Here is a 15329-nt window from a genome sequence, read left to right on the forward strand (position 1 = left end):
TAAGGAGTGAAATAGGGCGATAGGAGCTTGGGAGTAGTGGGTCTCTACCGGGTTTATGAATAATTTTAAGAATGGCTGAATTGAAGTATAGGGGGGGGGGGAACCTTGTAGTATTAAATTAAATAGGGCCGCAAGTGGTTTGACAATCTTGGGAGCAAGTAATTTGTAATATTCATTGGACAGGCCGTCCGGACCTGGTGACTTTCCTGTCTTAAGTGTCTGAATTGTGGCCAGAATCTCTTCCTCTGTAATAGGGGTTATCAGGGTATTGGATGAGTCAGTATCTAGAGTTGGGTGTGAGAGTGGTTCCCAAAATGTTGTTCTTTGTTGTTCATCTATGTGTGGGGGGGCATAGAGTGTCTCGTAAAACTCATGTAGTGTTTCAGTTATTTGTTGTCCGGAATGGATTACTGTGCCGTCTTTTCTGCGTAAGGCTTGTATGATCGAGGGGGGATGTTGTCCTGTAAGCAAGTTAGACATCAGTCGGTTAGACCTATTGCCGTATCTGTGGAATCTTGCCCGGGACAGGAAAGTGAGTTTGGACTCTAGTTGGACCAGTAGGGCATCAAAGAGTGCTTTCTGCTCAGTGTATTTGGTTTTATTTGCTAGGGTAGGAGAAGTCTGGAAATTGTGGTATGCCTCAGTAAGGCGTGACTGGGCTTCAATATATAGTTTTTGGGAATCTTTTCTGTGCTTGGCCGTGTAAGACATGATATTTCCCCTTAGGACAGGTTTGGAGGCCTGCCAAAATAGGGAGGGGGAGTCTTCCTCTGTTTGGGGATTATTGTTTGTGTAGTCCATCCAGGACGCTTCTAACATGTTGCGGAAAGATGGGGTATCTGTCAACTGGGATGGGAATCTCCACTGTTTAACTGGTCCCCTATCCACAGACGTTGCCACTGCCATCCAGCAGACACCATGGTCCGAAATTGTTATGGGTTCAAGTTCTGACCCCTCCACCCCAGGAAAAAGGGAAGAGGAAATCAGAACATAATCGATTCTCGAAAGAGTGCCATGTGCTGCCGAAAGGCAAGTGTATTCCCTTTCGATAGGGTGGCATGCCCTCCATACATCTATTAGTTGCAGCTGCGTGAGGAGGTATTGGATCCCATATTTGGGGTTAGTGCGCCTGGTAGAGGACATGGTATTTCTGTCTAAGGCAGCAGATGCCACTGAGTTAAAGTCCCCTGCTAGGATTATATTTTGGTGGGCGTAAGGAAGCAGTTTAGCCGTTAGTGATGAAAAATTGGCTTTGGTTTGTATTAGGTGCATAGATATTAGCCAGAATATATCTGGAATTGTTTATAGTTACATCTAGTATGGTATAGCGTCCCTCAGGGTCTACCTGTGCTGAGTGAGTTGTTGTTGGAATGTTTCTTCTAATCAGTGTGACCACCCCTCTAGCTTTCGAATTGTATGGGGCTGAAGATAATACAGCCCATCCCAAGGTATTTAGTTTTAGGATCTCCGCAGGGACCAGATGGGCTTCCTGGATAAATACTATGTCTAGGGCCAGTTTGGATAGGTATAGTAATATTTTTTTACGCTTGGTAGGGGAGTGAAAGCCCCCCACATTAATCGTACCAACCTTAATGCATGTCATTTGTCAGTCGGGAGGGGAAGGCAACTTACAGGTCCTGGAGTCCACCACGTCTTCTGATCTTAACATTATGAGCTTAGTTGTGAACATGAACATTCTACGGATAAAAATTATGACATTAGACACAATCTGACACAAGAGGGGAAACAACATGAGGGTAAAAAGGGGGATTATCAAAATTATCGTGCCAGCAAGATGGCCAACGAGAGGCCCTCTCACCGTCTTCGTCTTGTTGGAGACAAACCAATAAACAGACAGACAAACAAACATATAAACACATATACAAATATAGCAATCTATAGTTAAGTAACCTCCGGGAAGTGGCAGGTGTGGCAAGATCAGGCAGGCGCCCCAAGATCCGAGCCAGCAGACCATGGGCCTCTTCTGCCTCATTAAGGTGGTACTATATGACACCTATTTAGGTGTCGATTAGGGCTTTCGCCCGCCATTCCAGACCCGGTGAATTATCAATGTCTTAATTTGCTTAATCTGTACTCCTAGCAAACCTGTTTCTATTTAAACGTGGAAGGAAAAAACAAAATACTATTATCTAAATAATGTTCAGTCGGGGAAGGGGGGGGAGGGGGAATTTCCCCAACCTCCCCCCCCCCACCCCGACATTTCAGCATCAGAACAGTGTTATGCGAGTTTTCAACATCTCAATTCAATTAACTTCTAGATCTCAACAACACTTAGCATTGGATGACCGATGAACCCTAAAAGGAAAAAAAGTCCTAGGCTTCATTATTTTCATCAGCAGGCTGGTCTTGGGAAAACAAAGATGGAGAGGGCGGCCCGGTGTTCTCTTCTTGTAGGAAGGACTCCGCGTCCTTTACTGTGGAGAAGTCTTTAAACGTTGAACCCGAGAACAGACGGAGCCGGGCCGGGTACATCAGGGCGAATTTTCGGTTACTCCTTGCTAGGCGTGAACATAAGGGGGCAAACTCCTTCCTCGCCCTGGCGACCTCAGCCGAGTAATCTTGAAAGATGTATAGTTTTGTATCATTCCAGGTGAGATCTCTTTTGCGTCGGGACGCTGTCCAAAACGCCTCTTTATGGACAAAGTTCAAACATCGGAATATAACAGGGCGTGGGCGGGAGTCAGTTGAGGGTCTCTGCGGGCCTATTCTGTGAGCTCTTTCGACGGTCATTCCCTAACATTCCTCGGAGATTCCTAGGAGCTCAGGGAGTGTGGTCTGGATAAAGATAAAGAGGGCCTGTCCCTTCAGAGACTCAGGGAGTCCCACCACTCGCAAGTTATTCCTACGGGATCGGTTTTCAAGGTCATCTAGTTTGGCCTGGATCTGATACTGTGTTTTCTGCATAAGCGTCGTCTTATCTTTTAACTCTGCGACGTCCTGGAAAACTTCTCCCACCACTTGTTCGGTGGTGGTGAGTCTCTTAGATATCTGCTTGTACTGTGACTTTAAGTCTTGCACTGCCTGTGTCACCTTGTTTGCATGGGCCTCCATTATGGGGCTGATTGTGTCCTGGATGGCTTTCACCATAGCGGAGTATGTTATAGGGGGCTCCTGTTGTTGATGGGGAGGTGGTAGAGGGGATGCACCTGTAGATCGGGGGGGGGGGGTTATCGCCAGGACTAGAAAGGGCAGGGGATCCAGGGTCTGGTATCGAGGATGAGTCCTCGCTTGTGGGTAGTGGTGCAGGCATCAGAGTCTCCAGAGTGTCTGCCCCTTTCCTCCCTCTGCCAGTGGGCTGTGGCTGCTTGTTCTGGAGCTGAGTAGCCGGGGCGGGCGCCATCTTGTCCCTAGTGCTGCGACTAGAGGAGCGGTGCCTAGGGGTGTCCTCAGAAACTGGGGTCCCCTGTGTCTTATTGGGTTTGATGGTCGCCATTATAGCTGGGCTGTTATAATATTCAGCCAGGGGATGAGGGGAGTGAGATGGCTAGGTCTGTCTCTCCCAATGGCTTGGCGATGGGAGGTGGAGGGGGAGTCAGGAGGGAGCAGTAATGGTGTGTCCTCTGCTCCTAGGTTACTCACAGTCAGATGTGTCGTGGCTGGGGAGCTTGGAATCACAGGTGTGTTTCCTTCCAGGTCCCCCTGCAGTGCTGCGTGCGGGGCGCCTCCGCGTCAACGGTGTTCTAGGTGTGGGCGGTCAGGCACAATGGCGGGCGATCGCGGGGAGCTGTTCTCCAGTGCCCGTCCTATTCAGGGCTGCTGGGCTGAGGGGTTGAGGTAGGGCGATCGTCCGGGGTGCCCCGCCAGTAGTGTCCGTTCCCCCCGTCTGTGTCATCAGCGAGGCAGCCGCCGCGTCTCAGGTCACGTGGACGCGGCCGGCTGGAATCAATGGCGGCTTGCGGGAGGGAGCCGGGATCGCGGCGTCAGGGCGGCTGGAGCGTGCCTCAGGCGGATCAGGTAGGCAGCGGGTGCCGTCTTGGGGTGTTTAGCGGGGTGTTAGGCAGGTCTGCTAGGATGTCTGCGGGTCCAGTCCGGTGATGGTAAGGCTGGGAGGCACGGAGCTCTAAGCTAGAGCAGCTTGCTCCTCCAGCTCCGGAACCGGAAGTCCCTTCATGCAGCAATTTAAGAATAACTGTTGGAAATTAGTACTGTACTGTTAAGAACTATATAAGAAACTGTAAATAAACAAATAATTAATAAATAAATAAATAATACTGTTGAAAATTAGAAAAACTCACTGAAACAGGTAAACAATGAGCAAACTCCGCTTCCGGCCACCCAGAAAAGTAGACAAGTCTCCTGGATCCGGTGGCCATCTACTCTTCAGCTGCCCACTTCACACAAGTGAAGTGGGTGTTCCAGTCAGCCAATGATGTGATTCTGCAGCATTGTAGCCCCGTACTCCACTTCCCAATGCCAGAATTGTGTACTGGGGGTGAGGCAACTTTGGCGCAATCGCATAGTCATGTTATCTGCCCACCCACTTTGCCGCAACTTGTTCCCTCATGTTATAGCCAATCTGGCTGCCCCTTAAAGGAGCAACCAGTAAGTTGGCAAGTATGCCTTCATATCATGAGTGGGGAGCTGTGCATCAAGCAATGTGGATGCTTGGGGAAAGGATCACTTTAACTAGATAGAGAGAGACGCTCTACTTGAAGAGTACTCTACTTTAGGAGGCCCATTAACCGATATCAACGGTAAAAGTTCTGCAGAGGATAAGGGAAAAGCGGAACTGTTAAATGGGTTCTTCTGATCAGTGTTTACTAGGGGAGAGCAGATAGTGGAAAGCACAGATACCACAACTGGGACAAACAAGCCGCATCTCATTATTGATTTCACGACTGATGAGATACTATTGAGGCTCAGCAAAATAAAAACTAACAAATCACCAGGGAAGGTGGGATACATCCTAGGGTACTAATGGAATTAAGGGAGGAACTAGCGGCCCCTCTACATTGCATTTTTGAAAATACACTATCATCAGGTATGGTACCAAAAGACTGGAGAATAGCAGAGGTAGTGCCAATATTCAAAGGAAAAAGGGATGACCCAGCTAATTACAGGCCTGTGAGCTTAACATCAATAGTGGGTAAAATATTTGAAGGAATTTTAAGGGATGGTATCCTGGAATATTTAGACCTTCATAGTTTACTAACTATTAACCAACATGGGTTCATGAAAAATCTTTCATGCCAGACAAATTTCCTAGGCTTCTATGAGGATGTCAGCAAAAACCTTGATAATGGAAACACAGTAGATGTGGTCTTCCTTGATTTTGCAAAAGCTTTTGATAAAGTACCACACATGAGGTTGATAAATAAAATGGAGGACCTGGGATTAGGGGCAAATATCTGCAGATGGGTAGGTAACTGGCTGTGTAATAGAGAACAAAGAGTGGTTGTGAACAGTGCCGTATCAACTATGATACCAGTACTAAGTGAAGTGCCACAGGGTTTCGGTACTAGGGCCCATCTTATTTAACATATACATTAACTATATCGGGATGGGGATATTCAGCAATGTATCCATCTTTGCTGATGACACAAAATTGAGTAGAGATATTAAATCAAATCAGTAAACGTAAACGTACTTCAAAATGATCTTAACAAGCTAGATGAGTGGGCTAAAAAGTGGAAGATGAGGTTCAATGTGGATAAATGCAAGGTTATGCATCTCAGGAGACATAACCAGTGTGCTAGTTACAACCTAATCGGGGAGGCATTGGGTATTTCAGCACTTAAAAAGGATCTAGGAGTCCATATAGATAACAAGCTGGGGTGCATTTCTCAATGTCACATAGCAACAAAAAAGGCCAACAGAATTCTAGCATGTATTAAAAGGGGCATGGAAACTAGGGACTCAAAAGTAATTATGCCACTGTACAAGGCATTGGTTAGACCTCACCTTGAATATGGAGTGCAGTTCTGGGCCCCGCACTATAAAAAGGACATAAAATCATTGGAAAAAACCCAAAGAAGAGCTACCAAGCTAATCAGGGGAATGGAGAATTTAAACTACAAGGAGAGATTGAGCAGTTTGGGACTATTTACACTAGAGAAGAGACATTTAAGGGGGGACATGCTCAACATGTACAAATATATCAGGGGCCAATATGAGGAACTCTCAAGCACCCTTTTTACTGCAAGAAAGGAATCTAGGACTCGAGGGCACAAATTTAGATTAGAAGAAAGAAGATTTCTTTCCCTCAAAAGAAAAAAAATACTTTTCAGTCAGAGCAGTCAAACTGTGGAACTCTCTTTGTCGGCAGATACAGTACAATAAATACGTTCAAAATAAGGTTGGACAATCATTTATTGGATAAAAACATCCAAGGGTACTAATAAGAATCATTGGGTGAGATTTATTGTGTTGACCGTTTTTGTGAAAATGCAATTTAAAATCAAATCGCCGTGTATCGCAATTTTTTTATATCACATTTTTTTCCAGAAATCGCGTATTGAATGGCTGGCGCAAAGCCGCCTGAAAAGTGCGATACATGGTGATAGACGGCTATAAGGTGCGAATTGAGTCGATGTAATACACCATAAAAGTGCGATTTCCGGGTTAGGTCATGTGCGTATTAGCGGCCAACCGGAATGCGATTTACACCAATACACCTGAACAGCTCATACAACATGCTAACCTATTGGCCCACCTTAGTCCCTTGCAATACGCATCACACCCCCTATATAAAGGGGCGCAGACGCCATTTTACCCTTTGAAAGAGAGAGGTAGGGGAGTGAGAGGCAGCACTGCCAGAGGCAGGACAGGGAGAGCCAGCATGCTCCCAGCAAGAGCTGCGCCAGGGTGAGGCCACATGGTGGAAGCTGAGCCGGTGGCTATGGAGGATGAGGAGGAAGCAGGCACAAGCCAGGTGTCCTCACAGGAGGAACAGAGTGCCGGGCACACAGAGGAGGAGCTGCAAGAGGGGGATTTCTCAGAGGTGGACTGGCCTGTGCAGGAGGCAGAGGAAGCTGACTTGGAGGTGCTGGGGGAAGAACCAGGACAGGAGGAGGAGGAGGAAGAGGGTGAGGCTGAAAATGTGGAGGAGGATGATGCAGCTCGTACAGCTAGTGGGAGGAAAGTCAGGTTCTCATATGAGGAGAATATGGCCCTGGTGCGTGCACTCCTGCCCCTGTATGACCGCCTACTTGGTCCTCACCATCATCGCACAAGTGTGGCAAGGAAGAAGGGGATGTGGGACAGTATCACCTCTGCGGTAAATGCAGTTAGCGCACACAAGAGGAGTGTGCGCAACGTCAAAAAGCGATACAATGACATCAAGCGCCTCCTCAAAGCCAAGCTTGCCCTGGAGAAGAAAGAAGCCTGTCGCACAGGAGGTGGCCCTAGGCAGGAGGTCCGCTTTAAGGCCTATGAGAGGCTGCTACGCCGAATCATCCCACCGGAGGTGCTTCCCGGCATCCACATTGCCGACACAGACAGGCCCCCCACTCCACCGCCAACTGGTAAGTGTCCACACATGTCAATGTAACATTTTGCTATGTCATGTGCGCATGCTATTATGGTGCTATGCTTTATGTGTCCAAAAGATTGCTGTGTGTGGAACTACATATCCCAGCAAAATAACATTTTGCTACCTTGCATTGCTAAATAATGGACTCTGCATTTTGCTGGGTTATGTAGTTCCACAGATCCAATTAATGTGTGCTGTCCTAAACACTGTAGGCCTGCAGTGTACTTGATTGTTAATCCATATCAATCCTCTGGGTAGTTGGAAAAGCACTTTACAGTCACTTTTACAGGTCTAATCTGCTGGTCTTTCCTGTTATTTGCAAGTGGATGCAAAATATCCAACACAGTCATAATACTCAAATAACCACTTCAGTTCAAAGTCTTCAAATTCCTTATGTAATCATATCAGGGTCAAAAAGTTTGATTGAGGTAAAGATTTTATCTGCATATTTCGAAAAGTGCCAGTTAGGTGCAAATGATAATAATGGAAAATGTCTTCTTCTTTCAAACAGCTCCAGCTCTGGAGTCCCAGCCTGCTGTTGACCAACATCAGCCACATCCAATTGTTCACACTGTCCAGTCTGCAGGTGAGATATCATAGTGTTACACACACACATTGCACAATTCACACATGGCTGTCCCCACCACAGTAGCCTGTGCCAATGCATAATGCATGAGCAACACCTAACCATTCCAACTAAGGTAACATGAACCACCATACACCAATCTGCATAGCATACTTACCACTCTTTTCTCATGTGTAGGTCCTTCACAACCGATGCCTGAACCAACGGATCCCATGCAAAATATGGACGACATGAGTGAAATCATCCTGGAGACAGTGACATGGTTGGAGCCTGCACAAAACCAAGCACACCCAGTCAATGAGGCCCCCTGTACGCAGTCACATAGGCAGCAGCCCCCAGTCATTGCAGCCACCAACACCCCCACTAGTGCAGAGGAGTTGGCGCAATCCATCCATCTTTTTAAGGGGAAACAACTCGCTTTTATGGAGGTGCAGACCACCCAACTAGAAACGGTGAAGGGGTATGTGCGGAACATAGCTCTGCAAATGAGACGAATTTCTCAAAGTGTGCGGGCTAATGTAGGGACACAAATTCGTCTTGTCTCTACATTAGACACACGCTTAGCAGAAATTGGCCAAGCCATTCAGGGTCAAACTACTAATTTTAGAGGTCTAAATGCCAATATGGTTGAACAGACCCAAGCAATTAATGGGCAAACAACTGCGTTGATGTCCCTACAAACGCAAATCAGCCTCAGTGCAACTAGTTTGTTAGGTCAGCACCAAACCACATCTACCCAAAGTAGTAGTGTATCCTCCACACCCATGAGTGGGTCCCCCACTACTCCCCCACGGCGTAGTGTCCGTACTAGGGGTGGTGGTGCCACTAGTGGTAAGGGTGCTAATACCCGGGCTGTATTTAAACATGAATAATCTTCTTTGCATTTACATGTGTATCATGTTCATTCTTTTTTTCATTCACTCTTGCAGTGATTGTTCCTGCAAATGTTTCATATGCTATGGCCTATGGCTAAATTTTTCTGCAAGTAAAAATTATTTGCATCCAGCAAACTTGTTGTCATTCTTTACAAATGATTACCCACACTGTTCTATTATGTATTGTCAACTAGTCACATTTTAGCAGACACGGGACTTTGGGTTGTGTGTGCTTATTTGTAATGGCATTTTAAGGAAATAGTCACATTTGAAGGGGATAAGCATTGGGAATTGCATACTGTATGTAGCCGCCACTTGTTTTGCAACATTTCAACCACCTCAGATCAATGATCGATGTCACCTCCATCCATTAAGCCTATGTTATTTTGTATTTGCCAACATTTGTACACACAGAAAACTACAGTACTTACTTGACATTGGTATAGGTGGTATCATGTTGCCAGGCATAAAGTATGATGTGGTGGGGTAGCTTGCAGGGGTTGGCCATTATTGTTGGTCTGCTTCTGGGCAATTAACATGGACAGGGAAAAATGTAATGTTACCAATGTATGTGTGTTACAGGTTCCCCATTACTATTCATTGTACACACACAAATTACCTGTGAAATGCTGCCGGATCATCCGTGTACGAACCACATCCCCCCTCCGTGTACTTCGCACTACAACATCAGTAGTTAGAGCTTCCTGCACGACTGCTGCAGGGGCCACATCTACATAATTTGGTTGACCCAAAGCTATGTTATGCAGCATGCAGCAAGCCTGGACAACCAAAACCACTTTGGCAGGGTGGTATAGCAGTGTACCTGCTGACCTGTCCAAACACCTAAATCGGCTTTTCAGCACCCCAAAGGTGCGTTCCACTACATTGCGGGTAGCAATATGTGCAGCATTGTAGCGGTGCTGTGCAGGGCTTTGTGGGTTCCGCAGAGGTGTCATGAGCCACGAATGACACCTATATCCCGAGTCACCTAACATGTAAAGGGATTTGTGTGGTCACATATCATGTGGGTAATTGGTACATAATAGTAGCAGCCTATACTACATTGTTTGGCCTGGTATAAAGAATTACAACAGAAATTACTCTTGATTAGAAGGTTACACACATGAATGTTAAAGGTAAAGACATAGGTAAGCAAACAGCATGTAAACAGTGGTAAGTGACTTACCAAGTAGCCAGCCCTCTGGCATGGTGTTGTTGTGGAAACGGTCCCAGAGAGCTGAGTGGCGCAGGATATAGGCATCATGGCAGTTCCCGGGGTAGCCTGCAACCACACTGAGAATTCTGAGGTTGGCATCGCAGACCACCTGCACATTGAGGGAATGTCTGCCCCTGCGATTGACATAGACATGCTCCCTCACGTGCGGGGCCCGAATCCCAATGTGGGTGCAGTCTATGGCTCTCAGCACATTTGGAAATGCTGAGAGCCGATAGAATGCCACTCAGACTCACAACGTGGGAATGTGATATATGTGCGCCACAGCTTCTTTAATGCATTTAACACTTGAGAAAAATGTTTAAAGAAAGTGGCTTGTGACACCCCCAAGGCCCATGAGCTCACAGACTGAGTGGAGCCTGTGGCCAACAAGTGGAGGGCACACATTAATTTCTGCAGCCCAGACACTGCATAGTTGGCCCCCCCACAAGGGTCCAAATCATCTCTCACCTGCTCATATAAGTTCAACAGGTTCTGTCGGTTCAACCTAAACATGTCCACCACCTGTTGATCAGAGAGGGAGTCCAGGTACACCCTGGCACGGTACCGACGAGAAGCACGGAGTGGTCGGGGTACCTGGATCTGGTGGGCAGCAGCAGCATCCCTCCTGCGTAGCTCCTCCAAACGCCCCAGCTCACACACAAGCAACTCCAGTCCACTCTGCAAAATGTCCATCTCAAACAGCCTCACAGGTGTCCATAATCATGTGGGAGTATATGTAGGGGAGTTAGTAAGTGCTATGTGGGTCACCTGTGAGATATTTAACCGTTTCTACGCTCAAACGGTGGCGATTTTAAGCAAATCGCCACCCTGGACTTGGTCTGGTTTTTTTGGGGGGCAAAAATCGCATTTTGCTGTCGATTTCCAAATGCGGCAGACATTAAATTAGCGATTTGTATATTTTTCAATGGGAAAACATCTTGATGCGATGTTGTAAATCGCCACTTCAGAAAGTGCGGATTAGTGGCAAAAAGTGCGATTTATGCCGCAAATCGCCACCCATTAAGTAGTCGATTTGGGCAAAAAACTGCAGTTTTTGCGATATAAATCGCCAAAAACCCAACAGCGAACTCTAATAAATGTCACCCCCATTCTGTCTTTTAGAAGGGATAAGCTATTAAAACATAGGTTGAACTCGATGGACGCAAGTCGTTATTCAGCCTTATATACTATGTAATTATGGGCCTTATTCTAATTCACTTTTAGAGGCAAATTCCTTCTCAGATGGACAAAATCATGTGCACTGCAGGGGGGCAGATGTAACAGGTACATATAGAATTGGATTTGGGTGAGTTATTTTGTTTCTGTGCAGGGAAAATACTGACTGCTTTATTTTTACACTGCAATATAGATCTCACTTTGAAGTAAAACCCCACCCAAATCTAATTCTCTCTGCACAAGTATCATCTGCCCCCCTGCAGTGCACATGGTTTTGTCCATCTAAGAAGGATTTTGTCAGAAAGAGTGAACTATAATAAGGCCCTATGTAACTACAGTATGTAAGGTGGGGGCATGCCAGCATCCACAGCAATGATACCTCCAAGTGTTAATCTCTCTATTATAAGTATATAAATAAATAAAACAGAAATAAGCGCCCTTATAAAGTGCACCCAATTCGTGTGGCACTACTGATTTGAAATCAAATTATATATAACCTATTACCATTGTTGTGTTTAAGAACTGTGCTGGTGGAGTGAGGAGACAGTAGGGCAATGTATTTAAAGAGCAAAGTAACATATTATAAAGGATTGTGCTGGAGGAAAGATGTTGAAGTGTGCTTGAAACCATAGCAATTTATGCAGAAGGAGTTTAGCTTTGAAAAAAGTAAATATATTATGCTGCCAGCAAGCTTCATATGCTGAGGAAAAATTATGTAAATACAAGTTATTATATACAGTATATACCACATAATGGGGGAAATTTACTAAAGGAAATTTGTAAAAAAAAAGGTGTATTTGTATCCAGAAATACACTTATTTTTGAAATTATCCCGAAAATACGGCAATTCGTAGTCGTATTGATGTGCTATCAATACGAATACGAATTGCCGTATTTTCGGGATAGAAAATGTCAAAAATAAGTGTATTTCTGGATACAAATACACCTATTTTCTACAAATTTCCTTTAGTAAATTTCCCCCAATATCTTTGTACATTCACTGCAAATGTCTGTATGTATGTAGATATATTACAGATGTTGCTGTTTGTGGAGTGTTTGGTAGAGGGCGCTGCAGGAGCAGCAGATGATCTTTTTGTTTGCTCTCCAACTTTATAACAGATCAGTAAAACACATACATAAGATATAAAGAAGTACAGTATGTAGTGTTTTGTAAGTTGCTAAACAAAAACTGTAGTACATATTGTGCAAGGTTATGCTGGTAAAATGTTTTATTTAAGTTTATGTAAAGTAAATAAATGGATTATTTATGTGCATAATGGATGAAGTAAAGAGGGGTATCCTATTAGCAGCAGTCACTTACTGCTGCTATGTTTGCAGGGGGCTGTCAAATTAGCTCCAATAACCGGCACCTATTGGGGATTATCTTCTGGTGCCTGAGGCAACAAAATTATTGATACATCAGTGCTGACCACTTCCAACCTGTCTCTGTCGCAGATTACTGGAAGCCTCAGATCTACTCACGTTTGCACAGATGGCAAAGTTTGTTTAATGTTCGGGTCATAGCCAATGGATAGCGCTTAGCAATCCATTCGCAACTCTCGCAATTTTGCAAGCTGAGTTTATTCTTTTTGTCTTTTCTTTCTCCTTGCAGTCCACTGCAAATTTTCTGATTAGCGATCCATGCCGAATTGTATGCAAATCGGTCAATGTTGCAAAGTGAGTGAAAGAAAGTGACCGTTTAGGGGTAGCAATGAGGAGTGGTCAGATAAACGCAGGTGTATTATGGCTGTTCAGATGGTGTTTTCTGGGTGTACAAGTGAGCAGTTGAGATCTTACTTGCTACTGGAAAGCCCTCTGCATCTTATGTAGGGTACACACCAGAACGATCATGATTTTGAGACGATCATACGATGGTCGCATGATCTGTTGGAGCACATGATCTGCTCACGATCTGCATATGATCCGATCATGATCCGATCACAATCTGTACCCAGTTGAAGGGATCATTTTCAAATCCTGACTGCAGCAGGTAGGATCTGCAAAACGACCAAACGACCAGCGGGGACGCCCATCGAATCGGAATAGGATCTAAAACATGCCAAACATGCCCAATTTACATACAATTGGTCAAGATTGCATCAAAATTGGGGGAATTGAGGCCACATTGTTCTGGTGTGTCCCCAGCAGAGCAGCTCAGCCAAGGAAATAAGATTCTGCAACATGGATCAATTTATGACAAAGGTAACAATGTTTCAGCAATTATACGTCATCAGACGGAAATAATGAGACAGCGGTGGGTGTCCCTATGCTCAGGTTAGCTTCTGCCTATATAAGCATATAATCCCAACTGCAAACAGTAATAGATAGCGACAGCAATTGCAAGAACAACCCGGTAATGATTGTATTTAAATATTTAGAATATTTTTATATTGTGTTCAAAAATAAAAACATAATCCATCAATAATAGGGATGCTCAATATTCCTGTGTGCTCAACTTTAACCTTATGTGGCAGGGACAGTAAAACAGATGGAGCCGCTCTTATCTTAACGGCTCCCTATCCGCTGAATGCCAACGAATGGGGGGCGCGCATGTCAAGATGCTCACACGCCCCATTCTTGCCAATGGACATGTGACGCGTGCGCCGGATCGCCATTTGCCAGATACCAGTCCAGCTCCATCTGTACCTCTACATGGAAATAATATGGAGGATCCGGTCCAGGTTTTATAGCAGCAGCAGGGAAACTGATGTGATCAGGTTTGTGCTGATTAGCAACACGTGTGCTCTCCTGTATAAGGGTTTCCAGGGTCATTGCTCTTAGTTGTGGAATAGCTGCCCAATGGTGTGTACACACGGTGAGATGTGCCATGCGGTGCGGTCCCCGATGCGATCAAATCGCGTCGCATCGCACGGCATGCATGCAATGGCATACAATTTTGACTATATAGTGCAGATCTGCATCGGGATCGCAAGGGTTAAAACCCTTGCGATCTGCATGCAATTTGCGTGCGATACCGATGCGATTCTGATTATATAGTCAGAATCGCCGGGTGGTTGTACCCGTGTGTACACACCACAAGTGATAGGCCGGGGTGTGGGCTACAGTAGGGACCACTGGAGTGTTCTGAAGAGTTTGTACTAGGCTGTGACACCTGCATGCTGCACTGCTGTAACCTTCCTTACCTGGTAAGCTGTTTACCGACTGCGAAATAAAGACCAAGACTTAGGGGGAAATTTACTAAAGGAAATTTGTACAAAAAATAGGTGTATTTGTATCCAGAAATACACTTATTTTTTACATTTACTATCCCGAAAATATGGCAATTCGTATTCATATTGATAGCACATCAATACGACTACGAATTGCCGTATTTTCGGGATAGTAAATGTCAAAAATAAGTGTATTTCTGGATACAAATACACCTATTTTTTGTACAAATTTCCTTTAGTAAATTTCCCCCTTAATCTCATCCAGTGTATGTGATTCCTTGTCACACATAAAATAGTTACTAAAATCTATATATTAGAATTGTTGGTGTTGGTGTTTTTGTTTTGTTTTTTTTGCAAGGCAGTGCTGAGTAAAACTTACCTGTTCCCACAATTGAATATTATAAAACACTGCATCTTGAATATATTTTTATTTTCTCCCTTGGAATAACCCCACAAAACATATTCCAATATGACATTTTCTTTGGTAAACAAACAAATTTATGCTGTTTATGACAAAATAGAAATTGCGCAATTTTAGAATTTGATGGCAGATAAGAACCATACGGACCAGATGGAAGGGCTGGATGCGGTGAACTATGAAGCACAACATGAGGTATCTTGAAAAGCCTGACCGTGAATTGGCTAAAGAGAAAATTCAGGTTGTAGCAAACTGGTTGTAGCAAACTGAGCAGTCCAACGACCGCAAGAGTTGGACACACAAAGAGATATAGGCAATGTGTCATTAAGAAACGGCTTTCATAGGGACTTCCGGTTCCGGCTCCAGCAAGGACGGCCGCGTGAGTCAGGAGCTCCG

General features: G+C 45.0%; 1 protein-coding gene across 1 annotated transcript; it reads left to right on the forward strand.

The window, feature by feature from the left end:
- Nucleotides 1-6514: 6514 nt before the first annotated feature.
- Nucleotides 6515-14887, forward strand: LOC146059826 (myb-related transcription factor, partner of profilin-like). Its single transcript, XM_083172403.1, has 4 exons — nucleotides 6515-6535; nucleotides 6905-7484; nucleotides 8004-8078; nucleotides 14874-14887. Exons 1-4 carry the CDS (start codon nucleotides 6515-6517, stop codon nucleotides 14885-14887), a joined length of 690 nt encoding a protein of 229 aa, XP_083028529.1.
- Nucleotides 14888-15329: the final 442 nt, after the last annotated feature.

The sequence above is a fragment of the Crinia signifera genome, chromosome 1 (assembly GCF_055691185.1).
Source record: "Crinia signifera chromosome 1, ASM5569118v1, whole genome shotgun sequence".
NCBI classification, from domain to species: Eukaryota; Metazoa; Chordata; class Amphibia; order Anura; family Myobatrachidae; genus Crinia; species Crinia signifera.

What these genes read in the sequence shown, in the direction of transcription:
- LOC146059826 (XM_083172403.1), top strand. Translation starts at nt 6,515, where the DNA reads ATGGTGATAGACGGCTATAAG. An exon ending in TGGTGATAGACGGCTATAAG is followed by an intron (nt 6,536 to 6,904) that starts GTGCGAATTGAG and finishes GTGTCCTCACAG; the next exon opens with GAGGAACAGAGTGCCGGGCA. An exon ending in CCCCACTCCACCGCCAACTG is followed by an intron (nt 7,485 to 8,003) that starts GTAAGTGTCCAC and finishes TCTTTCAAACAG; the next exon opens with CTCCAGCTCTGGAGTCCCAG.